At 51.5% G+C, this 26429-nt stretch overlaps 1 protein-coding gene across 3 annotated transcripts; it reads right to left on the reverse strand.

The window, feature by feature from the left end:
- Positions 1–829: 829 nt before the first annotated feature.
- LOC144226060 (centrosomal P4.1-associated protein-like) lies at positions 830–25884 on the reverse strand. 3 transcript variants are annotated; one of them, XM_077757372.1, is made up of 8 exons: positions 25755–25884; positions 23619–23756; positions 21440–21598; positions 16649–16774; positions 13899–13983; positions 2682–2799; positions 1722–1847; positions 830–959 (listed from the first exon to the last, which is right to left on the reverse strand). In XM_077757372.1, exons 2-8 carry the CDS (start codon positions 23730–23732, stop codon positions 950–952), a joined length of 738 nt encoding a protein of 245 aa, XP_077613498.1. In that variant the 5' UTR covers positions 23733–23756; positions 25755–25884; the 3' UTR covers positions 830–949. The 3 variants fall into 3 exon arrangements, with proteins under 3 accessions (XP_077613498.1, XP_077613497.1, XP_077613496.1); XM_077757371.1 differs by having other exon boundaries at positions 1706–1847; XM_077757370.1 differs by lacking the exon at positions 830–959 and having other exon boundaries at positions 969–1847.
- Positions 25885–26429: the final 545 nt, after the last annotated feature.

Here is a 26429-nt window from a genome sequence, read left to right on the forward strand (position 1 = left end):
GGCACACACACCCACCCCACGCCCCGGGGCCTCCATCCTGTTCTGGTTCCAGACCTCACACACCAGACTACCCGGGAGGTAGTAGCCAGCCAGGCCCGTCTTCGGGCGCCTGAACACAGGTCACCCACAAACATTTCATTGCTTTCTCCTCACTCACCACAAACAAAAGTTCCGCGCCTTCTAGTCAGTGCAGCGGTGCTTCCTTTTGTCTGCTTTAGTGAAAACTCTCGGGATAAGCTGGATCAAAATAAAACAGTCAGCAAGTTGACTTTTTGTTTTTTAGCCAAACCAAAAGCAGCCTTGCCGTGACGGAATAGTTTTAATCTGACAGGTGTCCATCATCAGGAAGGAAAGGCCTCCGTCTGGCATAGCTGAGCTAGAGCGCTCTTATCTTCCCTCAGAGCCGAGGCAGCACATTGTCCCTGGTCACTTATTAGTTTTTGAATGTTTATGTATTTATTTTGAGAGGGAGAGTACGAGCAGAGGAAGGGCAGAGAGAGAGGGAGAGAGAAACCCAACCAGGCTCTGAGCTGTCAGCACAGAGCCAGACGTGGGGCTTGAACCCACAGACTGTGAGATCATGACCTGAGCTGAAGTTGGATGCTTAGCCAACTAAGCCACACAAGCATTGTCCCTGGGTCACTTTAAACAGCATTACCAAAATACTGAGGACCTCAGTTATGCAAGGACAATAGACTTTAGTGAAAGGCGAAAGATATATACGATCTGAAGAGAAATCAGAGTATTAGACTTTAGGATTAAAATAATTACAGGTCCTAAACTATGATCTTTCACGTCGATCAAATAAAAACACAAGTACGTATTGAAACCATGTACATAAACCCACATCTTGTGAGAAGATTTTTTAAGAAGGTATTCCTTCCCTGTGACCGGGGGAACTCTCCACATTAATATAAAAACCAGCTGACTGACAATGTCTTGCTTGTTTTCAGGGCAGCCTACAAAACACACAATAAACAAATAATTGCTCATTGTTTTGACTTTGAGATTAAAAGGCCCTAAGTCCCAGGAGGTGACTTGCTGTGTGGGCAGTGACGGGCCCGAGCCCGACATTGTGCTGCCCTGGGTCAGGCTCCCCGTGGGCCCACTTTGTAGTGACTGGACCTGCCTTCCTACCTGACCCGGCAAGGTCATGGGTGTTGGAGGTCATGGAGGGTCAGGCTGAGCTCCTGTAATTCCGGAGCAAGGGAAAGCCCCGGGCAGGAGCAAGTCAAAACCACCTGCAGAGGAAGAGGAGCCACTCTCCGCTAATCATGGGGCCCAGCGGGGCTGCGCGCTGAGCCCCCGGCTTTATCTCTGTCCTGCCTGGCCTGTCACAGGGCAGACTCAGCTCTTGTGATGAGCAGAGAGGGGTGGTCTTGCTTGGGGTCCGGGAGCTCGTTCTTTCAGGAGCCCCCTGTTCTCCAACTGGTATTGTTCTAACCACTTGTCCTGACCAGGAAGCCTGGGGACAAGGGGGTCTCTTCCTTCAGAATCTCTGGGTGGCTTGGGTTGCCCTAAAGCTGTACGTGTTCTCCATCATCTGTGGCAGTGAATATACTATCAGCTTTTTATGTCTGTTTTAGCAAAACAAACAAACAAACAAAACCCTGTAATTGGGAAGTCACACCCAACGTCGGGTGCTGAGGGACGGCCCCCTTCTTCTGCCTAGGACCATGTTTCCAGGCTCATATCTGAGCGTCACCTTCCCGGACGCGTACTGGGTCTCCCGGTAGCCCGTGCAATACACAGTCTTGGCGGTACCATCGGGGTACTCCCTCCTCTTGAAGCAGGACGTTTGAATCTCCCTCTGCCCGTTGCTGAGCACAATGGTTCTGTCGCCGTTCCTGACGGGGAAGAGCAGCCTGGTAAGCTGGCCGTGCAGTGGCCGGAGCTCCCCGTGCAGCTTGTCGGGGCTGCGTGGCAAGAGCGCGGTCTGGAATCCTCATTCCAGACCTTAGTGAGTGAGGGCGGAGAGCGTGAGAGGCCAGAGCAAGGCGGGATGTGTGTGTGTGTGTGTGTGTGTGTGTGTGTGCGCGCGCGCGCGCACAGAGGGTTCAAGGCATCCTCTTGAACTTGGTCGGGCTGAGAGCAGGTGCTCAGGAGAATGACAGGCGGGGGGGCCCTGCTCACATAGTTGTAGGTCCTGAACTGAGGTTTTACCTTGCGGGGCGGGGACTTCAGGGGAGTGAGGGGGCAGATGGATAATCATTCAAGAAAAGTGACCCAGACCCACGAGACTGCTGTGTGAAGACAGCTGGGAAGAGACTACCATGACGCCCGGCCACGGGCGGCTGGCCATGGGCAGCTGGCCGGGGGCGAATGGCCCCGGGTTTTACCCTCCGCACCCTGGGCGTCAGGGAGGAGCGTGCCCTCGGAGCACTTTGTGTGTCTCAGAGTCGGCCTGCTATCGACTCGGGCTTCTGGACGGGGCGTTCCTGGAAGACCCCAAGCGTTTTTAGGTTGCAACTCAAGATGCCCAAAGTCAGGGAAGAGAACAAAAACCAGTGTTTCCATTCATGTTCTCTATACAGGGACCCAGATCAAGGTCACAGACAAAACCTCAGGGTCAGCGACATTATTTTCTATTATTACACTTACACAAATACTTAGACTTCTACAAAAAAAATTTAATGAATCTGAAGAAATTATTGACTATACACACCTGTCATGATACTGACCTTTCCACACTGACGGCTGTGCCATCAGGAAACACAGTCTCTTCCCATCCATCACGCAGACGTTTCACAGTCCCATCCGGAAACACAACTTCCTTTGAGCCATCACGGTGGTATTTTTCTGTGGAATACATGTTTGAACAATGCCTCTTCCTAATCTCCCTGCTGCGGCTCTCAGCTGCTCAGACGTATTTTACCGCAACCCATGCCATAAAGGATTAGTATTCAAGACTTGGTTTTTATATCCTGCTCTATCATTTCTTATTTATATTTGAATATCTTACTCCAGGCAGATTGATCTGCTTTGGTCCCATTTGAACACGAAATTTGCATTCTCCCGACTCTGCTCAAATTATCTCCCTCGCTACAATTTTCCTTTCCTTCCGTATGTTCTCTGGCTCCTTCAAGGTGGAAAGTCATCATCAATCCCAGAGCAGGTGACCTTGAGCTTCTGAATGCCTTTGACCTTTACTGTTGTTAACCTTCACTCTGGTTTTTCACAGTGACTTGAGGTGTCAGACCCGGTAATGTGGTAAAGACCCTGGACACCCTCCATGGTAGCCCCACGGACAACACTGACTTTCAGCCTTGAGCAAGAGACAGAACACTCAGGGCCACCTGGCTGGCTCAGTAGGTGGAGCGTGCAACTCTTGATCTCAGGATCTTGAGTTCAAGCCCCACTTTGGACATGGAGCCAAAAAAAGAGGGGCGCCTGGGTGGCTCAGTCAGTTAAGCATCTGACTCTTGATTTTGGCTCAGGTCATGATCCCGGGGCTGTGGGATCAAGCTCTGAGTCAGGCTCAGCACCGTGTGTGGAGTCAGCTCAAGATTCTCTCTCTCTTCCTCTGCCCCTCTTCCCTGATCACGTGCTCTCTCTCTCTCTAAAAAAAGAGAGAGGGACAGGACCCTTAGAAGCCACAAGGCTCAGTGCGCAGCACGCTGAAACACGGTCATATTTACCGTTATTGTCAGAACAAAGGCAGGGTTATATTGCACACACAAGGTGTAAATCGCTATTTGCATGTGTTTGAGAACAAAAGATGTTAAATAAAATTCAACTAATCAGTTTCTATTTGCCTTTTTAAAATACTCATTTGCTTCTTTTTGTTTGGTTAAGTGTTGGCAGTTGCTGGCAGACAAGAGGCAGCATGAGAAAAATAAACGTGGTGACAAATCTGACAACTGAAGAAAATTTCTGCCCATTAAAATGGTTTTTAACACAAGAACTGTAAAAGTTTTTTTTAACATTTATTTATTTTTAAGAGAAGGAGAGACAGAGTGCAAGCAGGGAAGGGGCAGAGAGAGAGAGGGAGACACAGAATCCGAAGCAGCTCCAGGCTCCGAGCTGTCAGCACAGAGCCCAACGCAGGGCTCGAACCCACGAACCGTGAGATCATGACCTGAGCTGAAGTCGGACGCTTAACCGACCGAGCCCCCCAGGCGTCCCAATGTAAAAGTTTGTTTTTATGTGGTAATTGACGGACACCCAGAAGAAATCGGGGGCTCCTTGGAACAAGACTTTTGAGCACCGCTGAATTCACGGACCTCCCGGTGCATACTCAGTGCACAAGTCTGCTGATTTGTATGAACTTACAGGAACGCGTGCATAGAACACGAGTTCTACAAAATGGCAGGACTGGAAAATGAGGCCTTGACTCTGCCCCCGAAACGCCGGTCATGGTTACGGGACGTGCCTCCAAGGACAGTAATAGGACCTAGAATCCCTGCGAGAGAGAACGAAGTGGTGTGTTGGAGACATCTGCACGGAGCAGCCGAGACGCGGAGAGTTTAAAAGGCCTCAGGACAGAAATGAAATACAGGTCGACCTGTCCTTTCTCTTTCAGGACACCTGGATTAACCTTCCTGTCACCCGAGGCGGCACGTGTGACTAGCAGGTGTCATGTCTCATTCTCATAACTTGCTGACGACAGCGATTGCTCACGTGTCCACCTCCCTGCTTACCTACGAATCAGAGCCCAAAGGACAGCTTGTGACGGTAAAGACCCAGCGAGATACACGTGAGCGCAGGCTGGAAAGGACCTCAAGGGGGACGTGTGTGTTCCTGCTCAGGGGCTCCTGGGCCGTTGACAAGGATCTGTTTAACCATGCCCTTGACTCTCTCAGCACCCGGCAGGTCAGACGCTCTGAAGACATGCCCACTGCCAAGTATCTAGTGATGCTAAATAAAATGACACGGGAAACCCATGTAACTGAGCTCCGACGCGCCAGGAAAAGGCCAAGCAGAAGCAGGTGGAAGGGAAGCCTGAGCGTGCAGTCTCCCGGCTCCTGGTGGCTCTCTGACAAACGGAGCCTCACCCCTGCTTGCAGACGACACGCTCAGGGGTCACTCCCTGGGCCTGAGGATGAGCCAGGAAACGTCCACCCTGGGCACAGGGAGTGCACCAGGGAAACTGCCCTCTTCTGAGCTTCCTGAAGAATCTATGGAGTCCGGTCACCCCCAGGCTGGAAAACAACCTAGAGGAGCCCCCGAGCCTCTGGTGGAAGCAGGCGCGGAGCTTCTGGGTTGTCAGCCCCAGGCCGGCCCTGCCCGGGGACCGCCACCCCAGCCAGGGGGCTGCCGTGCCACCAGCGAGTGGGGACCAGAAACGGACCAGAAAGTAAAAGCACACAGAGTGGTTTAAGAATTAAAGGAAGAAATTGAAAACAAGAGAGAAGTGATATTAGCAAAAACAAAGGAGAGAGAGAGAGGGAGAGAGTAGGTTATTTTGAAAAAGACCAAAATGAAGTGAAAAATAAAATCTTTCAAATTAAAGCTAAAACTAGGGCCCCTGGGGGGCTCAGCCAGGGAAGCATCCAACTCTTGATTTCAGCTCAGGTCATGATCTCACGCTCAGGGAGCCCGAGTCGGGCTCTGTGCTGACGGCGCAAAGCCTGTGTGGGCTTCACTTTCTCTCTCTCTGACTCTCCCCTGTTCGTACGCACTCTTTCTCAAAATAAATAAATAAGATTAAAAAATTAAAGCCAAAAGGTGCATTAAGTTGCATGTAATATTCAGCTAAAGAGATAATTGATGAGCTGGGAGATGATTTTAAAGAAATTACCCAGAGTGTAACAGAGACGAGAAAGATGCAGTGTGGTGAGCGAAGGAATGTAGGAGGGGGTGGGCCCACACACTCGTAACTGGAGGGAGAGGAACGGTGGGGGAGGGTCGTGCCAGTGAGGACGGGAGCTGAGAACTTCCGCGAACCTATAACGGGGCTTCCGGATAAGATGGACGGCACCCCTTTAAATCTGAGTTTCAGATAAGCACTAATGATTTCTGGAATAAGTGTGCCCACATACTTACACCAATCATTCGTTGCTTTTCTGAAACTCAGATTTAATGGGGCCTCCTGCTAAGTCAGCGGCCCCGCTCACGGAGGACGGGAGTCGTTCAGGCAGAGGGGCTGGCCGTCCCCAACACGCTGAGTGCAGGCACACCTGCGACCAGACCTCTCATAAGGCACCAGGAGACACAACGTTTCCTAAGAGCAGCGAGCAGGAAGTAAATCACCTTCAAGGGAAGAAATTAGGTAGGACGCTACAGGAGATGGAATCTTCCACATGCTGAGAAAAATTTATCTTTCTCCTTTTGCTCAAAATTCTCTAGTGATTTCTCTCCGCATGAAAGTCCAGGTTCTCACCAGGGTCTCCACACACTGTGACCACACCCCCGACGCTGCTCTAACGCCACCCTTGCCATGCTGGCCTCCCTGATTGAGTTTCCTCAGACATTTCACTTGCTCTGCTCTCTCTAGAATGCTTTCACCTGGTATGCATAGAGCTCTCTGCTTCTCATGTATCACCTCCTCAGGGAGGGCCTCCTGGATCACCCTACAGATAGAGAATAGGAAATAACAGCAAGGTGCAGAATAACAGCGTCCTCTCCCTGTGTATCCCCTTCTCCACTGTCCACCTTTTTTACTTTTCTCTACAGCCTTTAGTGAGTGTTGATTTTTATTTACTTATTTCCACCTTTTTGTTGTCTGCCCCCCGCCCCCAGTAAAACGTCATGAAATGAGGACATCTTACACATCTGGCCACCGTCCCACGCGCGGCGGGCAAGCAGCGCCTGGCCCAGGGGAGGCACGTAAGATCTACGGAGCAAACGGTGCAGAATTCTCTATCAAGACTAACGACCGTTCGTGAGCAGATGTGAGATAAAGGGCAGTTTCCGGAAGAAGCACAACGGGGTTCCACTTGCAGAAGGCACTGGAAGGAAGCTGCACCGAATGACGCCCTAGAGAAGAGCCAGCCAAGAAATGTATATAAATGTGAAAAACTCTAAAGCAAACCTCAACTGCCTAAATGGACAGTGATAATCATAACACATCTGGGGATAAAAAGCCAGGGAGGGGCGCCTGGGGGACTCAGTCGGTTATGTGTTCGACTTCAGCTCAGGTCACGATCTCACGGTTCGTGGGTTCGAGCCCCGCGTCGGGCTCTGTGCTGACAGCTCAGAGCCTGGAGCTGCTTCAGATTCTGTCTCCCTCTCTCTCTGCCCCTCCCCCACTTGCACTCTGTCTCTGTCTCTCTCTTTCTCTCTCTCAAAAATAAATAAACATTAAAATTTTTTTTTAAATAAAATAGCGGTAGGAGCGCGCAGGAGGGAATGAAAGGCAGACCATGGTCCTGGCTCCTTGGGGAGCACAGCGAGCCTGCGGACCAGTTCTTGTCTTGAGAAGTAAACCCTCTGGTTAAAGACAATCCTCTCCAGATTATGTGTGTTTCATTGCATGTTGCTAATGAGGACACACCTTACCCCCCAGATTTAGAAAAAAGCGAAAGATAAAGAACAGAGAAAGGCACACCAGGCAAATGCTAACCGCGAGAGGGCCCCACGTGGGCCCACCGCGTTGACCAGACCCAAAGGGAAGGATCATTGCTGAACCATCAAAGCAGAACCCAGCTCACCAGAAAGAAAACTCACAAACAGATTTGGATAAATCCACAGTCAGAGCAATACATTTTCAGCACACTTCTCTCACTACTTAATAACTCAAGCTGATTTTAAAACCAGTAAAAGAACAAAACATTTGAAAAAGCTAAAAGCCTTCATCTGAAGGCATTTATGCATTTATGCACCGTACACAACGTTCTCAAGCACCTATGGAACATTTCGGGGGAGAATGACTCCACTGCAGGCCATGAAGCTTTTGCTTATGAAAAAGAGCTCAAAGAAAAGGTAAGAAAACGAGCTGTGGTTTGATACAACTTAGCTAAATTAAAATGGATAGCAGTAAGAAAACTAAAGCCCACCATCCATTTGGAGATTATTTCAAAGCACTGTCAAACATAACTCATGAACACAAAAACAAAAACAAAGTACAGTAAAAAGTAAGAAACACTTAGAACTGCATTAGAAGAATAAATGCTAACAAAAGTGGAAAATTAAAACCAAAAAGGCCCTTAGAGGGAATTTATAGGCTCAAATGTTTATATTAGGGAATAAAGATCAAAAATTCATGAGCACTTATCTCTGCCTTAAGAAGTTAAAAAAGAGAGTAAAGTCAACCATAAAACATAAATATAAAGTCTTAAATCTGTGAAAGAGAAGAAACAAAGCTATAGTTCAAAGCATCAACAAAGCCAGAAATCAGTTATTTGAAATACATACTTAACACAAAGACCTCCGTAAAACTGGTCGAGGATGAAGCATCAGAAGGAGGGAGGGGCTACAGCCACAGGGGAGGCAGGGTCCTGAGAGCATCCACACAGTGCTCAAGGGCAAACAAGATTGTGCAAGAGTCCTGGCAGCCCGAGGACCAGCAGCTTCCCCCCCCCGCCCCCGGGGGCTGGAGCCAGATGGTCCCAGAGTGTGGACCGACCTTGAGCTCGCTTGTCTGAGCCTCCTCATCTCTAAGATGGGGACAGTGAGGCCCCTTAGCTTGCCGGATTCTCGGAAGGGTAAACATGCAGATGGAAAGCACTTAGAACAGCTGCCCCAACATGAGCACCACGTAGCTCGGAGCTCTTCTTGCTATTATATCATCAGGGATGCAGTTGCATTAGCTAGACACTTCAAGGGACCCTCACCCCCTAACCGTAGACCTCAGGGATGGAAAATGGGGAAATACAAAAGGTCCAGGGACCACCTCCCGAAATAAACAAAAAGAGAAACAAGCAGATTAAGATGAGCCTAGAAAGGGTGGGGATGGGGATGGGCAAGGCCTTGGCCTCTGCAGTGGGAATGGTCAAGGAGACAGAGAAGTAGATCTAGAAAGACATGGGTCTGGAGTTCCAGCAGAAGAAACGAGAAGGCAGAGGAATGGCCATGTTATCAAAGGCAAGGGCTAGGAGACTTGTAGCACAGATGAAAAAGGATAAACCCATGAGGGTAAGCTACGCCATGTATTCCAAGAGGAATAAATGGAAAGAAATCGTAGGGATATGTTATGGGTTGAATTTTGTCCTCCTAAACTTCCTGTATTGATGTCCGAACCCTCAGTACCTCCGAATGTGACCTCAGGTGGAAATAGCGTCTTTGCAGACAAAGTAAGTTAGGATGAGGTCATACTAGAGTAGGGCCGAGGTGGGGGGGGCAGAGGGGGCACCNAGTTAAAAAAAAAAGAAATAAACCGTAATTGTTGGGGGCACCTGGGTGACTCAGTTGGTTAAGCATCCAGCTCTTGATTTTGGCTCAGGTTATGATCTCACAGGTCATGTATTTGAGTCTCACATCAGGCTCTGCGCTGAGAGCAGGGAACCTCCTTGGATTTCTCCCTCTCTCTCTCTCCCTCCCTCTTTCTCTGACCCTCCCCTGTTCATGCTGTCTCTCTCTCTCAAATAAATAAATAATAAATAAACATAATTTTTAAATTTAGAGCAAACATAAAGAAACATAACAACACACAGGGGTGCCTGGGGGACTCAGTCGGTTAAGCATCCAGCTTAGGCTCAGGTCATAATCTCACAGTCCATGGGTTCGAGCCCTGCACTGGGCTCGGTGCTGACAGCTCAAAGACTGGAACCTGCTTCAGATTCTGTCTCTCCCTTTCTCTCTGCGCCTCCTCTGCTTGCTCTCTCTGTCTCTCTCTCTCAAAAATAAATAAACATTTAAAAAAAAAAGAAAGAGAACAACACACCATTTGCGCTGATGGACAGGTACAGCCCGCAACGCCCCGCGGCGAGCCCGCGCCTGTCTCCGCAGCCCACACAGAATCAGGACACTGAAGACCCTGAAGCTGACAAGAAGCAGGAACCGCGCAGGCCGTGTTTCCTGAATGTGATGCGGGCACCTGTGGTGTGAGGGAGTTAAATCAACACAACCTAAACAGAAAGGAAAGGATCACCCTGGGATCAGTTTCTGCTGTCACGCAAACAGGACGTAACCGTGCGGTCGTTTCTGTCGTGCCTGGGAGCCCGTTCTCGCACCTCCCCTATGAAACACAAAACACGGCGCTCCTTTGGCCCCGGGAGGTTTCCCTGGCGCAGCTGGGGATCCGCGGGCAGCGCGGGTTGCACTTGACACACCCAACCTGGGCAGATTCACCACATTTCCTGCAGAGAAAGGGCAACTAGCTGGATGTGAGGGAAGTGGACCCGGTGTGAACGCAGGTCATACCAGACGGCTGACACTGAAGGTCATTTCGATTCTTCGGGTTACAGGCTTGGGAAGATGGGACCACACGCGCACGCGTGCGCGCGCGCACACACACACACACACACTACGTGGGGAAGTCTTGGGTTTTGTAAAATTTCAGCGTGGTTGGTTTGAAAAGCAGAGGACAGAACGAACCCATCTAGAGCCCATCACAAAGAACAACAAAACTGAAGCATCAGAGCCGATGAAACACGTGTGTGGTTTAGTCATGAAAGCAAACTTGAGCCTCTGGAATTAAACAACCCACATCCCACACCTGAGACAAGGAACCTGATCGTTCAACAGAGACGGCTGGTGGCTGTCCACAGACTGGACCCTTGCCGTGGCCTCTGCTGAGGGCGTTTTTAGAATGTCACCCTCTCTCCGGACTTGCCAGTTGGACCGAACAATTTCGAAACTATTTGCAGGCGTCAGGGAGGGTATTTAGCAATGCTGCCTAGTCTCCAGCCCAGCGTGGGATCCTCCTCCAAGTTGGCCCCAGATCAGGAAGTGATAGTTTTCCTGTGCAAAGAAGCCAGATTTAACCATTCCTGCTGATAGACGCCAGGCAGGAAACAACACAAAAATACGAAGCCCAAAGGGCAGAGCATTTCTCACAAATGCGGATGGTCAGGCAGAGAACGTCAGGGGCTGAGAGCAGAGACAAAGCTGAGACACAAAGGCAGAGGCCATCCCAGAGTTCACGGGAAATTAGCTGCAAGGGGTTTTCACATACTGGAGTGAGCAGATCTCCTTGGCATTATAATTAATATAATAACTCATTTAGGGGCACCTGGGTGGCTCAGTGGGTTGAGCGTCTGACTTTGGCTCTGGTCGTGATCTTGCAGATCGTGAGTTCGAGCCTCACAATGGGGTCTGGGCTGATAGCTTGGAGCTTGGAGCCTGCTTCAGATTCTGTGTCTCTCTCTGACCCTCCCCTGCACTCTCTCTCTCAAAAATAAATAAACATAAATCTTTGCATATATATATAACTCATTTAAAATGTAACCCCTCAGCCACTTCAGAGGCTGGAAGTAAGGGTTAGCCCTTGGGGTGAAGACCTAGTCGCAGGGAGGGGCTCTGGTGGAGGGGAGCATAGGGCAGGAGTAGCGTGGGGCCCCGGAAGTGGCTCAGGATTAACTCAGGCAGGGACAAGAGTGGCCCAAAGACTTGCGGTCTTGGCCACAATGAGCACCAAACATTGTCACCCACACCTCTGTGAGGAGGGCCTAGAAATTAGCATCAGACACAATTCCCAGAGCCAGTGTTGATACAAGGTCAGTGTCATATGTATATAATCACATTCCATGGTGGAGATTGGATGGATGTCCACGTAAGCCCTTTGTTTTTAAAGACCTAAGTAAAAAATCAGCAACAAAACTGCCTAGTTATTCAGATCCTACATAATTTCCCAAAAAGAAGGAATACAGTAACACTTAGTCCGCGGAAACAGCGTTCTGTGCTGACCTACACTGATGAGACACGGAACACGCTTTCACCCGTCCCTTCCAAAGAGCTCCATTGTGCAATAGAGTACAAAGATAATCCAGCATTTTCCAAATCTGTTTTCAGGGTCACAGAACACTGCTGTCGTCACTACTGGTGTTGCTGGCGAGTGTTCTGACAACAGTTTGGGAAATCTCATGGTTTCCGAAGCCAGAGCACCCCAACCCCAAGCCGTTAAAGTCACGATCTAGGGGACAAGGGAAGGACACCAGGCACGCAGCGCCTCCCGCATTGTCAGCTCTAACAGGGCGTGCTGTCATGGCTGCGGCACCACCAAGGGCGCTCCGGGCATCCTGGACCAGTGTGATGTCGGCCACCATTCTCGGCACTTGCCTCCCGCTGGCCTGTGGGTCCCACAGTCAGTGGGTTGGTGCCCCCCCACGTGATACCGATGTTGTGATATCAGCAAAGAAGTCAGCCTGCCCGGGGTCACTCAGTGAGGATCGTAGGCGGGCCCCAGGTCAGCATCGCTCTGATGTGACCTCCTACTCAACGGGGCCCCTGTTGGGTTAACTACACACACACACCTCCCACCGAGGTCGCTCCCATGGAGAGAACAGTGACACCTTATATGTACATTCTGGCATTAAGGCATTTTGCTTTGTCTAATCACAATTTTGATTAGACTCCTTAAAATAGAAGAAGGGGCACCTAAGGGGCTCAATCAGTTGAGCATTCAAGTCTTCATTTCGGCTCAGGTCTTGATCTCACAGTTCTGATAGTGCAGAAACTGTTTGGGATTCTTTCTCTTCCCCTCTCTCACTCATGCTCTCTCTCTCTCTCTCAAAATAAACATTAAAAGAAATAGAAAATGAAAACCAAGGAGTGGAATCCAGTTCAAAAATACTCATTTTCTAGAACATTCTTTCTGCCTACTTTATATATAATACTTGTATAGAAACTATAACCACTGTGTAGTTAAACTAAATGACTCCATTTACTGATCCCAACATTTTAATTTAATCCCAAATTAAAAAACCCATGGCCTTCTGCATGGCAAGCATCCTTGGTGCTGATCACACCCACAGATGAGCAGCCGGTGAGTGGGTTTTCAGAGGCAGGCACCCAGCCAAGTGGCCGTGTCACGTCAGCCACATCTCAGGAAAATAACCTGTGAAAACGTCTGATTTTCTGACCTAACCCCAGCCTTTGTGGGGTCCACCTTGGCACCTCCCATAGCCGAGAAGGCTTGCAGGGGGCCAGCCTTGGTGAGGAGACCTCGAGCTGCCCTCCTGCCCACCGCAGCCCTGGGCCACACTCAGCCCGTCATCAGGAGGTGACCTGCTCACTGAGGTGGGCCATCCCAAGTGCACAGTCTTCTGGAAAACCACAAAACTCAGCCCAGGATCAGGGCTCTGTTTGTTTCAACCAAGGTGGGGAAACCCCAGAAGACAGAACACCTCCTCTCTCACATGGACAACGGTTGGTGATCGCAGCAGGCAGAGGACACGGGAATCTGACCTACTGCGCGCTCTCTCAGAATGTACTCCAGAGGCGAGATTCACGTTCAGATCCTGGCGGGGGAGGATGCTGATGGGAACGGTGAGGAAGGTCTACAACAGAGTGTCATCTAATAGGAGATTTGCAAACTAGCTGCCCCACTTAGCGAGCAGGCTCTCACGGGGCACCCACATCATTAATGTGAAAACACAGGGACTCTGCATGATGAGAGATAAAAATTAAACTCGTAGGAGATGAAACCTCAGATTTTAACCAGAGCATCACATTCTAGATCCTAAGAAAGAGTTTGGCGGCTGTTGAGAGAAAGACACTGTAAAGCTAAGTGGCCTACACTCGTGGCACTTTCCTTGTGGTATTTAGCCTCCAGTGCAGAAAGCGATCATGCAAACCTGGCAACCAAGTCCAGACGGCGTTTCCTTAGACGTGCGGTGCATTTTCAGCCCCACGCCGCAGCAGCGGTTCCGAGCTATTTGACCAGGGTCAGGAACGAATGCATACTTGGTTTTTTATGAAGGAATCTAAGCCCTGAGTTATCTGGACGGTTGCTGCCATGGAGAATTTGTATCAAAGCCTCCAGCGTCTGCTACACCTAATGTTTCCATGTAAAGTACCCACCATCGCACGCACTCAGCGGGCATTTAACCACACGGGTTTGTGGTGACGTCACTTACCCGTCTGCTTGCTGGGAAACTGTACGACTTCCAGACCATCGGGATAGGTTGTGCGTGTTATCTGAGCGCCTGCATGACGGTACACCTGTCAGCACCAGAAATACCCGTGTCAGGATGCCGTCTGTGATGTATGTCATTTTGAACCTGGATTGGACCCAGTGAAGTACTTTCTGTGGGTGGGGACCTGCCCTGTCCATGGGAAAGGTCTGGGAGGTCACTGACTGTGGGGTAGCCCTGACCTTCACCTGGGCGGGCTCTGAAACCCAAAGCCTGCCCGGCCTCACAGCCTTGGGGGACCTGTAGCCCCAAGATTCCATGATGAGCATGGTGAGCTAGAGCCATGAGCCCTGCGACCATGAGCCACCCAGTTCTGACCAACATCTGCCAGCAGCTGGAGATGGCACGGACGAGCAGATGTCCACGGAGCTCCCCTCTGGAACTGGCCGCCTCCTTGTGAAGTTTTAAGTCAAGGTCTTTCCTTTGGTTTCCAACCAAGTGGAGAGGGCCAGTGGGTAAGAGCAGTTGGGGAAGGCGACCGTGACGAAGGAGGGCAGGGTTGTTCCTCTTGGCGGAGCGGAGTAAGCCCGGGCCACACGGTGGGGAGGGAAAGGTACACACAGGAAGGGTACAGAAACGAAACCTGTTCAATGTCTATGTGCATTTTCAAAGTGAGAACTTGGAAGGTAGAAACTTCACTCAGCTCCAGCTTTGGGGATCTGGGCCCGTCACCTACGAGGACAGCACCACCTGCCTGTCAACAAAGGAGGCAGAGAGAATCTGCGGGATGTGTCTAATGGAGTGGAATCATTGCAAGCACCGCGCCACTGAGATCAGAGGGCTTCCTTCCTGTGAGCCGAATTTGTCCAAATGTGAGACGCCGTGGGGAGTGCATATTTCTCCGTCATTAGAGCGGCCGTCAGTGCAAGCCTGGGCCCAGGGCCCAGTCTCCCCTCGAGACCAGAGACGGCGGTGGAGAAGAGCACGGCCCCACCGCTCAGCAGATGCCCTGCCGAGGCACGCCCCCGCCAGCCGCTGCGGCTGCCCGGGGACCAGGCCAAGGGCCAGCATGGAGGGCCTTTCCTTTTGTTACCCCCAAAATTCTTAAGGTAGAGCTAAGTGCTCATGAATTTTTGGGTTTTGGGGTTACTTGGGGCCAAAGAAAGGACAGATGACAGTGAGGCCAGGGCTCCTACACCAGAATTCTGCCATCGCCCTCGCGATGGCCAGCGGCCTTTGGCTGGGGTAAAATTACGGAGCAGTGAACAGATGTCTCTAATTAAAACCAGTAAACCAAAAACGAAAACCAGAGATGAGCTCTGTGGTCATTCAGAGCTCCAAGGGCCCCGAACCTCTGAATTTTCATCCCAACGCTTGGTAAAAACAAAACAAAAAACAATGAGGTTGATTATTCGAAGAAAGACTTTTTTAAAGACAAGAGTCCAGTGTGTACAGAATACAACTTGATAATGGTTCGGTACTAAAGGACGGTTATCAGCCTGCTACAGACCTGACCTTAGCTCCGGGCCTGATTTACAAGGATTCTCTGCAAAGTAACCAAGTTTTCAGAATCAAATTAAACCCTGAATTACCCGGATAACTGCCTCTCTGGCGGCCTTGCCTGTAAGTACCCTACCACCGCACAGACGTGCACCTTGCCCCGGGGCCGCCAGCCCATCAGGGCTCCCCAGTATCAGGGGGACCCCTGTCTGCCTTCAGCTCCCACTCACCTTCACCTTTGCCAGTTACAACTGTAGAGTCAACCACTGTCAGTTATGAGTGCTTCATACGTACCAAACAGTATCCGTGTGCTATAAACCTAGTCCCTATAATAACCTGTCACGGGTTTCTCAGCCTCAGCATAATTGCCAGTTTGGGCCCCGAAGTTCTCTGTTATGGGGGGGGCTGTCCTACACACCCTGGCCTCTACCCACTAGATGCCAATAGCACCCCTGCACCACAGCCATCTGAAGTGTCTCCGGATACTGCAAATGTTCTGGGGTGGGGGGTGCGGGGGCAAAAGCACCCCAGCTGAGAGTCGCTAACCTATAAAATAGGCATTTTCTGGTTCATTAGATGCAGAAACTGAGGCTTGATGAGCGTAATTTGTCCCTGTTCATACACATGGTCGCTGGCAGCTGGCCAAGTCCCAGGTCGCTCTGGCCGATGCTCCCTGCTTCTCCAGTACCAGGGGTGGCCGCGGGGAGGCGGGTGCTCATCCCACTGGGCTGCACGGGGAATGAGAACAGCATCCCCTTCCGTCCGACCCTTAGCTCACTCTGGGACCGAGCTCCTGACTAACCCAGTCGTGATGCTAAGGCTCCTTCTGTAATTAGTGCACACTGACTGGGTGTTCACTGTTGTGTCCCTAGACAACACTGAGATGAGGCGTTGGATGGCGTGTTGTGTCCACTAGTCTCCACCCCTCCTTTTGAGTTCTGTCCCAGTGTTCGTCTCCCCTTACGGGGGCTCAGCGAGGCTTACGGTCTCCACCCGGTCGAGCGAGACTTCACAGCCTGCAGGGTGCTGGTGCTGGCTCTCGCTGTAACATGGGGATCCAGGGCTCCGTCGATTAAGACCCTCACCGCCCAGGTGCATCTAGCAACCAAACAGCCCGACTGACCCAGGGCCCTTCCCCAGCCCTCATCCTGGAGCCCGTGGGGGAAGGAGGATGCAGATGTACAAAAACTTTCCTAACGATTGGACTGGTCCTGATTTAAAATAAAAAAGGCACGTTTGCGGGCTGTACACACCCCTCTGCCATCAGGTAGGCTCTTCTTCATGTCTCCATTTAAGAACCGCGGGATGGTGGCCTTCTTGCTGGGGCTCTTGTCCTTGCCGGCGATGGCTTCACGGCCTTTGCCAAGCTCCTGGGCCACCTTCAGGAAGCATAAAAGTTCCAACACGAAAAATTACCGAAACTGTGAGTGTCAGGGTTTCATCACTCTCTCATTCAAAATCACAAGGCGTCTATTGCGGGCCCGGCCCTGTCGACACCACGTGCTGCGTCTCCACCAGCAATCGCTCAGCCCCCAAACCTCCCCCCATCCCCGGATCTCGTTGTGAATAACCAATGTTATGATTCGCCCTCAGATGTCTGTTTTCCTTGAGCTCATGTCATGCAAATTCACCTACACTATCAAGTTATTACTTGTCAGCCCAGATATCCACGGTCGCTGCCTTTGGTGAATTTGGGAATCCTCGGCCATGTAAACTGCAGTCATTACTGTGTAGAAATCACCGTTTGTACATATTTCTTTCTTTTCGGTCCCTTCATCTTGATCCATATGCCACTCCCCTTTGACCCAAAGGTTCACGACGTCAGTTAACAAATACGTGTAACTTCAGAAGCATCATGCTGAACTACAAATTTTGAAAATATTATTCATGTAGTTATTAACAGAAGGGGGAAAACTGACAGAAGGAATCTCAAGACCTGAGGAGTTAATATCGGCACACATGAAAAACCCAAATGGTAAAATGTTCATCATTAGTTGCATTGTGACCTGGCGGCTCTTGGCCACAGGAATACAGGAGTTAATTCCACTGAGGAAAGACACGGGGAACCAAAAGCGGGTGTGTGGCTTCTGAGAGCCACTTGGGAGACCCATGGAGCAAAGCTCGATGGTGTCCACCACCGGCTGGCGACGTAGCCGCTGCCAGTTGGAAGTTTGAGCAAAGACCTGGCTCTTCCAGGCCCCAAACCACCCAGATAAGTGAAGCGAGGTTGTGTTCAATTCAGTCTTACAAGATTAATCGCTTAATCAACAGCAAAATCTCTGATGAGGTTTGAAGAAACTATTACTTTTCAGAAATGAAAAACACGGGTCATGTTTTAAATGTTCCACATAAGAAAAATAGGAAAATCAGCCGTAATTTTTGGTTTATGTTACAAAAAGAAAGAAACGAGCAAATAAGCAAGGAAGGGATTTCAGCGTTTCGGCTGCAGGCCACACAAGGGACAGGCGCAAGGCAAGAGAGATGGGGGGGTGGCTGATGGGGAGAACGGGGTGCCTGGGGCCACAAGGGGACCAAGCGGTGCATGATGCTTCGAGGTGGGGAAAGCCAGCTGTCTCTTCCTGTGCCACAGCCTTTGAGGTGTCCTAAGATTGAGTGATTGACTCATCCACATCCTTATTCAAGAAATACTTAAGGAGCATCACTTCCTTCCCACAGACCCACCTGCTGAGATGGTGAGATAAGGTATTTAAATTGCATGGTTTTTTTCCTCCCTGAAAACCCTGTGTAACAACTCCAGTTAGAAAAACACGTGTCATTGAGTTCAAGTTGTCCCTGCAAGTTGCATCCCCTGTTGTTCGTTTACTGGAACATTTTATCCGCTTCTAGGAGCGCAGATCCACCTTCAGACAGACCAGAGTTAACATGGGAACGAGGAGGGCTCAGCAGGCCGGCGCGAGCGGACCGAATGAGGGCTGTTGAGCCAGACGCTGGCCCGTGGCTGGCCCGTGGCTGGCCCGTGGCTGGCCCGAGTGCCGCTGCTGGGCTCCCCGGATGCGTGTGGGACACCAGGCGCTCGGGCTGCACACACCTTCTAATCGGCCTCCCCAAACCACCAGGAGCCCCGTGGATGCACCCTCATGCCCGGAAGGCCTCCTCAGGAGTTGTACTGTGGAGGCCGAGACAGACCTGAGGGAGGAGGAGGCAACGGAGGTTTAAAAAATATTTTTCCTGGGTCGCCTGGGTGGCTCAGTCAGTTAAGCATCTGACTCTTGAGGTTGGCTCAGGTCATGATCTCACAGTTGGTGAGTTCGAGCCCCGTGTGGGGCTCTACACTGACATGTGGAGTCTGCTTGGGATTCTCTGTGTCTCCCTCTCTCTCTCTCTCTCTCTCTCTCTGCCCCGCCCTTGCCCACTCTCTCTCTCAAGATAAGTAAGTAAACAAAATAAAAATTAAAAAACTAAACGTATTTTTCCTGTTGGAAAGTGTGTGGCTTTATTTCCTGGAAATAAGCTGGCCGCCAGGGAGGCTGGAATTGTCCCCTCGGGGGGATGCTGGCCTGGCCTGCGGGTCGGAGCCCCCGGGGCGCTCTGCAAGCACCAGTGCCGGTGACACGGAAGCTTAGGGAACAGGGACGTCTGCGGTGGCCTCCCCAGCCACCTGGGCACCGCCTTCCTTCCTCCTTCTCCTCCTGTGTTATCCTGGGGCCCACGTGGGAAGCTCCTGGTTCTACGGGAAGATTCTGCGGAAAGAGAAGATCCTGGTCCCACGAGGGCCCTGTGAAACCCACGGTCTGCGCACCCCTGCTCGGGGGGCCCGTGCACCCGGGCAATGGACGGACCTTGGGCCGCGTTGTGTGCTTCTGTGACGGTTTCTCTCTCCAGCTCCCTGTCTGTGACCCGGGTCCGATGCTCGGGGGACGGCAGTGCGAGGAAGGAAGTAACGCACTGATAGGGAAAGCGCCCCCAGCTCGTGCACGTGCGATCTGAGGCATGGACGCGAGGGTGCCCTCCGTCGCCAGAACAGCCCNCGGAAGGAAGTAACACACTGATAGGGAAAGGGCCCCAGCTCGTGCACGTGCGATCTGAGGCATGGACGCGAGGGTGCCCTCCGTCGCCAGAACAGCCCAACTCACGTAAAACAAAGCCCAGAGGGAAATGTCACCACTTACGCCTCACCTCTGGTGTTGGAAAGGGTGAAACAGAATGCGGACTTTCCTGGGGACGACGGGGGATCAACGGGACCCGCGTTTTCCTATTTTCCCACCGGTCCCCTACTTTTACATCATGAATAAGTTCACATCCCAAATTTCCTCCCGTGGAGAAAATGGTTTCATTTCATTGACATTTGTTGTTGAATAGTAAGTAGACTGCTAACTAGGGCTTAAAACTATTTTTGCTATATTTTCCTTTGATTCTATTAATTTTAATTAAAAAGTATAAATAAACGTGACATAAAAGTTGGATTTGGGAGTTCTTAAGTGATGTAAAAATATCAGTCTTGTACTGACTATGTGCTAAATGCAACCAACTTCAAAATCTAGGGAGGAAAATGTTGCTGTTCATTGGAAAGGCTGACGGTCCCTAGCAAGTAGGGGCATTTGGAAGCAGGTTAGTTTTCTGTCCCCACCAGGAGCTGGGCGGGTGTGACAGCCTCAGCCCTGGGGGCTGGTGCGGCCTCACCCGCACCCACCTGCAGCTCCGCGTTGCTCGGCGGGGAACGGGCGGGTCCCCCAGGCCGCTGGGGGGTGAGAAACCCGGCCTCGGGACTATTGCACGGCAGTGAGCAGTGTAAGGCTGAAAAAGCGAAGAAACCGGGTTTGAAAGGACAGTGTAGACACATCTTAGAAACAGTATTATCGTAACACGGTTTCTGGGTCCCATTTAAGCGGACAGTGAGCACATTCTCTTTTTTCACGAGGTCACTTTACAAGTCGGGGGTCAGTCACACAGATGTAGGCTCAGTCAACAAGTGACGTTTGAGCTCGTAGAAACGGGCACTATTTGGTGGCTGTAGTCAGTAAGTGTTTGCTGGATGTCAGTCTTTTTCAAGGGTTCGGTTCGGGAGATGAAGGTGGGAAGACTCTGCCTTCAAGCCGCCTCTGGCCCAGACACGAACCCGAGGCGAACACAGGAAGAGAAGAACGTCCTCCGGCGACAGCGGGTTTGCTGGGCAGCAGGGGCCGTGGGGGAGCACCGCCCGCCTCGCGCAGTCGGGGACAGCGTCCCCAGGAAGGGACCGACCGCCACCTGGGACAATCCTCGGAGGTGGCGGCCCAGGCGGCAGGAGGGATTCTATCATGTGCGAACGCGGCTCAAAGCGCGAGGCAGGGGGGACGTGAGGGTGTTGGAGGCCTCAGTGAGGGGTCGGGGGGCCCCTGCAGGGGACAGGCCTGGCCGCCACCGAGGAAGGCCGTTCCCCACGGGGGGGCTCCGCGGCCGGGCCGGGGAGCGGGAAGCGTCAGCCTCACGCCCACGGACGGACCCTGGCTCGCAGCGGTGAAGACGTGGGGCGCTTGGCCAGGTGGGGGCCTGAGAAGGGGAGCGGGGGAGGCGANGCTGCCGAGAGGCCGTTTCCGCCCGCCGCGCCCCAGGCCTGCACCAGAAGCCCTGCCCGCGCCACCAGGTGAGTCACTGTTAAAACGCAGAAACGTCCCCAGCACAGCGGGGCCATGACAGTCCAGTCACCCAGTTACCTCTCTAGCACTAAGACTAACTGAAGAGATCTCAGTTTTCAGTCTATGACTGTACAATTACTGTAAATAAATGTAACCATTGTGGGGGCCCCTGGGGGGCTCAGGTCATGATCTCACAGTTGTGGGTTTGAGCCCCACGTCCGGCTCTGTGCTGACAGCTCGGAGCCCGGAGCCTGTTTCAGATTCTGGGTCTCCCTCTCTCTCTGCCCGTCCCCCACTCATGCTGTCTCTCCCGCTCTCTCAAAACTAAATAAAACATTAAAAGCTTTTTAAAAAATGTAACCGTTTTAAATATAAATTGAGTATTCTTGTTAGATCTAAGTGGAATGTTACTGAAATCTAAATTTTAAATATAGCCGGTATAAATTAGCACTGTCTTCTAAGTGTTACCTTTCCATCCACGGACGAGGTTGGGGTCTCCGCAGTGGGCGTCCCGGACGTGGGAGGCATGGCCCTTCTGTCTTGGAGACTTCTGGAAGGAGTTTTATCTCCATTTTCACATGACATTGCTTTCCTTGACTTGGTTCTTTCTGTCTTCATACCTACTGGCTGCAAATAAATGCAGGGGTACTTTCACAGTAACAACCATATTACCCAGAAGAACTGTAAACACATCATGTTGGCTATCACAGGGGCTGGATCATTATAACTCTGTTCTTACATCCTGCACGGGAAGCCTATAGGTGTTCTTTGTTTGTTGTGCCATAGCCCATGCTCTTGTGGGATTCCAGAAAGTTATGATTGATCCTATGGAAAAGCCTGGCCATCCCAGCAAAATAAGTAGCTCAAAACTGAATTTAACAATGGATAATAATATTTTCTACCATTTGTGCTATTCAAAAATGGATGGTTTTGAGGCTAAGCCAAGAATGCATTCACTTGTGCATTCCTTCATGAAGGAATTATACTGCAAACATGTCACTAATTCAGGTCAGTATGGGGACAGAGGACACGGCTGCATCTCAAAGGGCACCAGAGAGTCACCTGGGACTTCAGATTCTGTCTGCCCACATGATCCAAAAGATGTTTGCCCTGCTCGCAGTGAGAGCCTGGGTCAGCGGACCGTCCCTCCGGGGGTGCGATGCCGTCTGCTCGACACTCACGTTGGAAAAGAGTGTCAGGACGTGAGGTCGTCTTGAGTTGGGGGCCTTCTCGGGAGCCACTCTGAACTCACTAGTCGATAAAACTCCGTGTGAGGTTAAGGCAGGTTTGCAAGGCCTCCTGCCGTCAGATGACGACCAATATCCACCCCCACTCAATTGTTTCTGCTTGTGCACCGACCCCCAAGGCACCTTGTTAATTGGTATCAGAAGCGACTTGTCCCCTTATTCTGGCACTAATATGCTGATTGCACCTTGTGAAGGAACTTACTGTAGGAACTTCTTCCTTTGTGATCATGGGAGCAAACATTGCGCTTCCTGAAAAACCTGTTTTTCTTCATACTTCCCCTTAAGCAAACAGGCTATTGACCCCTGCTCACAAAGAACTAACTTTTGCCTTTGCTTTGCTAAAAACATTGCCTTGTTTGTATTTGAATATTAAAGATACCTTCCTTCCCCATAGGATAAGCATCTAAATCACCTACATCAATCACTATTGATAAAGGTTATGCACGAGTCTTCTACAAATCTATGTTCTGGGAAATTTTTACATATCAAGGAAATTTGTCATCAGAAATCATTGTCTAAGGCAAATGCCACTTCTGTGCCGTCCCCCAAACACTTAACCATAAATAAAGCCAAGTCTCAGTCAGTGCAGAGATGCTGCCTGGTGACCAGAAAGAATCTCGGGGCCTCTCTCATCCCTCCCTCGCCAGCACCGTCCATCCTTCCGGGACCCCTGGACCGGCTGGTCCAGCATGGGGGACTTCTCGGTCCAAATTAACCCTGTTCCCCAAGGCCAGCTGAGGACACAGAGGGGCTCCCAAGCGTGAGGAAGGCACAGAGCTGGGCTGGTCACCAGCACTCTGGCTGCCTAAACATTCTGAGGAGGGGCTCCCCCAAACAAGGAAATGCACTGGAGATCCAAGAACACCCCGTCCCAAGGCCCCAGAACAAAGCCAGGTGGAAAGCAGTGTGACAGCCACAGCAGTGACCCCAAGAAACACCATGGCTTGAAAGCCAAAGGACATGACAGATGTAGCTGCGTAAAGTCCCTGCCTTGGGCTGCTGGAGTGGAAGGAAAGCACACAGCCCTGGATGCCAGCCCTTGCCTGTGCCCAGCTCCCAGCCAGGCTTAGGAGGCCACCTGCTGGGCTGGATCCCTCAGTGTGCAAGGACTGGATCCCTGAGTCTGTAGGGACTGGATTCCTGAGTCTGTAGAGACTCGGATCCCTCAGCGTGCAAGGACTGGATCCCTCAGTGTGCAAGGACTGGATCCGTGAGTTTGTAGGAATGGATCTCTGAGTTTGCAAGGACTGGATCCCTGCATTCACAAGGAGAGGACCCTCAAGTTAGTAAGGACTCTGCTCGTTCAGGGAGCCAGGATTTCCCAGTGAGATGCTGGTGGGATACAGGAGTTTGGTGCTGGACCTCTGCTTCCTTCTGAAGGTCATAAACACGAGGGTCACCTGGGAAGAAGGGCCGTGTGTAGAGGACTGTCCTTGTCCTGTGGCAGTGGAGCTGTGACTTCTGCGGCCTGCGGGCGTCAGCATTATTTCTTCATCAGCAGACAGAGGTAACATTTTCCCAAAAGCACATTGTGACACCTAAAAGGCAATTTATCACAAAGAAGATTTGGGGGAAATGTTCACATCTTGGAAGTTACAGTAACTTGAAAATAAATTCAAATGTAACCGTCAACAGCAAGTGCGGTGTGGCAGGAAGCAGTGAGGCCGCAAGGTGGGGCCCAGGCCGGTTTCGCCCCACAGCCTCCCAGATCCTCACAGAAGACGGCCCATCACAAACAGGGGTCGACTCTCAAGGTCATTCACTGTTTCAAAATACACCAGCTTCCCAAAGGCACCAAAATAAACACCCACATTTATGTCCTTGGATTATGTGTCTTCAACTGAACAGTATTACCGAAAGAAGAAAGCGTGATCCTATTGTTAGTGTTGTCGCTCACAATTTACAAAGATTTACACGCAAGCTCTCAAGCTTCCTGCTCTCAAGCAAACTCTGGAAACAGCGCCGCCCTTCTGGCGGGACGCGGTAACGCAAGGTACCCACCGCTCGGCCCTCTGACCGGACGCAGCCAGGAGGGGCTGGACAGCCTTCCGTCCCGTTTCCAGAGCCGCTGACCCCCGGCCACCCACTTCCACTTCAGTCCCGTGCTCACGAGTGTCACTGACGGTTTGATGCGCTGTCCCCATAAGAGTGCCTCGAACAGGTGCCTGCAGGGACCTAAAGTGGGGGTCCCACGTCCGTCCTGCTTTCTTTAAGTCAGGAGTGCGCTTTGCAGAGAGGGCGCCGTCCTTACGCATCACCTCAGCACCCTGGGAGCAGCACTGCACACGTGTGTGCATATGTGTGTGTGTGTGTTACTGTGTCAGAGCTGAAATATCCCAGCTCTGTGAACCATAAACTTAAACGTCCACACAATAAGTACACCCAGGCCCTGGGGTCCAGCAGCCCCACGACACGGGAGGGCTTAGCCCCGGGACCCACCTCCCAAGCTCGCCGCAGGCTCCGGCCGTCGCGGTCCCCGGGACGTGCAGGCTGCTGCCCTACCAGCTGTCACCGATGCGTCCGCGGAGCAGGCAGGCGCGGGCTCCCGGGTCTGCCCGTCGCCACTCACGGAAGTGGATTAGCAGACAGCGAGCCTCTGCCTCCCGGAGGGCGAGCGTGACCACCAGCGCCAGCGGCCACCTTTCCCGCGACACCACTTCTAAGTAAAGCAAAGAAGCCGCCTGGCACCGGAGTGTCCGACCTCCTTCCTGCGCAGACGGCCCCTCGGACGCCCCCCCGGCTGGCGATGCCCGCAGCCCCGACGCCCTCAGGCCGCCCCAAAGCTCCAGGCTGTGCCGCGTGAGAGCGTCTCTCTGGCTCTGGAGCTGGCGGTGAGCGGAGGGCCGCCGGGACTCCTCGGGAGGCCGGACCGCCTGTGCCATCGGGGGAGAGGCCGGGAAGGGAAGGGCACTCGGGCTTCGCCGCGGGTGTTGACGCAGAGCCTCTCCTACAGAGCCCCCAGCCCTTCCCGCCAGAGCCTGGGCCTTTCTAGGAGAGGGGTCAGGGCGTCCGGCAGCTCGGGGATGCATACCACTAGGACACTTTGTCCATTCTTAAGTACTGTCCGTTGTGAGAGACTCCGCAAAATACAACCACATAAAGACGGTTAGTGAATTATTGTTGTTTGTTTGCCAAAAGAGGCCGAGAACTCTTTCATTTCTTCCTTAATCTACTCTGAGGGGAGCAGCAGGCAAGAGTTAAGAGCGTGGGTTTTGGGGGCGCCTGGGGGGCTCAGTCGGTTCAGCGTCCGACTTCAGCTCAGGTCATAATCTCACGGTTCATGGGTTCGAGCCCCACGTCGGGCTCTGTGCTGACAGCTCAGAGCCTGGAGCTGCTTCGGGTTCTGTGTCTCCCTGTCTTTCTGCCCCTCCCCAGCTCACGTTCTCTGTGTGTGTGTCTCTCTCTCTATCTCAAATAAATAAACATAATTTTAAAAATTTTTTAAAAAGAGCATGTGTTTTGAAATTATTCAGAACAAGGTTATAACCCTGGCTTCACCACGTCCTTGCTGTGTGACCTCAGACAAGGCACCTCACCTCTCTGGGCCTCAGTTTCCTCTTCTCCAAAATGATGGCAGAATGGCCTCAGACGGTTATTCTGAGAGCTGAGGCTGTGGCTGAATTGGAGCCCCCGGGGCAGAGAATGGAAAATGCAGGGTAAACACGGGCTGTCACTTCTGTACTGGGTTCAGTCCGTCCATTGTGACGTCACACAGCTCTCTGCGCCGGCTTCCAAAACAGACTTACCAACGACAGAGGTGCTGGCTGTTGGGGGGTCACAAAGGAAATCTTTGTATGTAAGAATCCACGTGTGTGCAGGAGGGAAGGTGTCAATCTGCCTATGTTACAGACACAATTGAGCAGAGAACCTTAGAATAGAGAAAATGAGCTAATAAAACTAAAAAAAAAAAAAAAAGCATTTTCCTCTCCTAGAGATTATCTCTGAAAAGTAATCAGAATCACATTACAAATTTATGATTAAAAGGGAAAATAACACTGAGGAGAAATTAGTGATTGCATTATTCTCTCTGTATTCTAGAAACAGGAAGTAATTGCATTTCCATTTTAAATTAAATTATTCCCTTGGAATTATCTGAATAATGCCAAGTGTGTGAAGACCCTCACGGCAGGGCTCCAGGCGGAGGGGCAGGGCTGGAGGGGGCCAGGGGCCTGGGAATCGTGTGGGTCACCAGAGCCCCGGTCGCCTTCCCA

The sequence above is a fragment of the Crocuta crocuta genome, unplaced genomic scaffold, assembly GCF_008692635.1.
Source record: "Crocuta crocuta isolate KB4526 unplaced genomic scaffold, BGI_CrCroc_1.0 scaffold506, whole genome shotgun sequence".
NCBI lineage: Eukaryota > Metazoa > Chordata > Mammalia > Carnivora > Hyaenidae > Crocuta > Crocuta crocuta.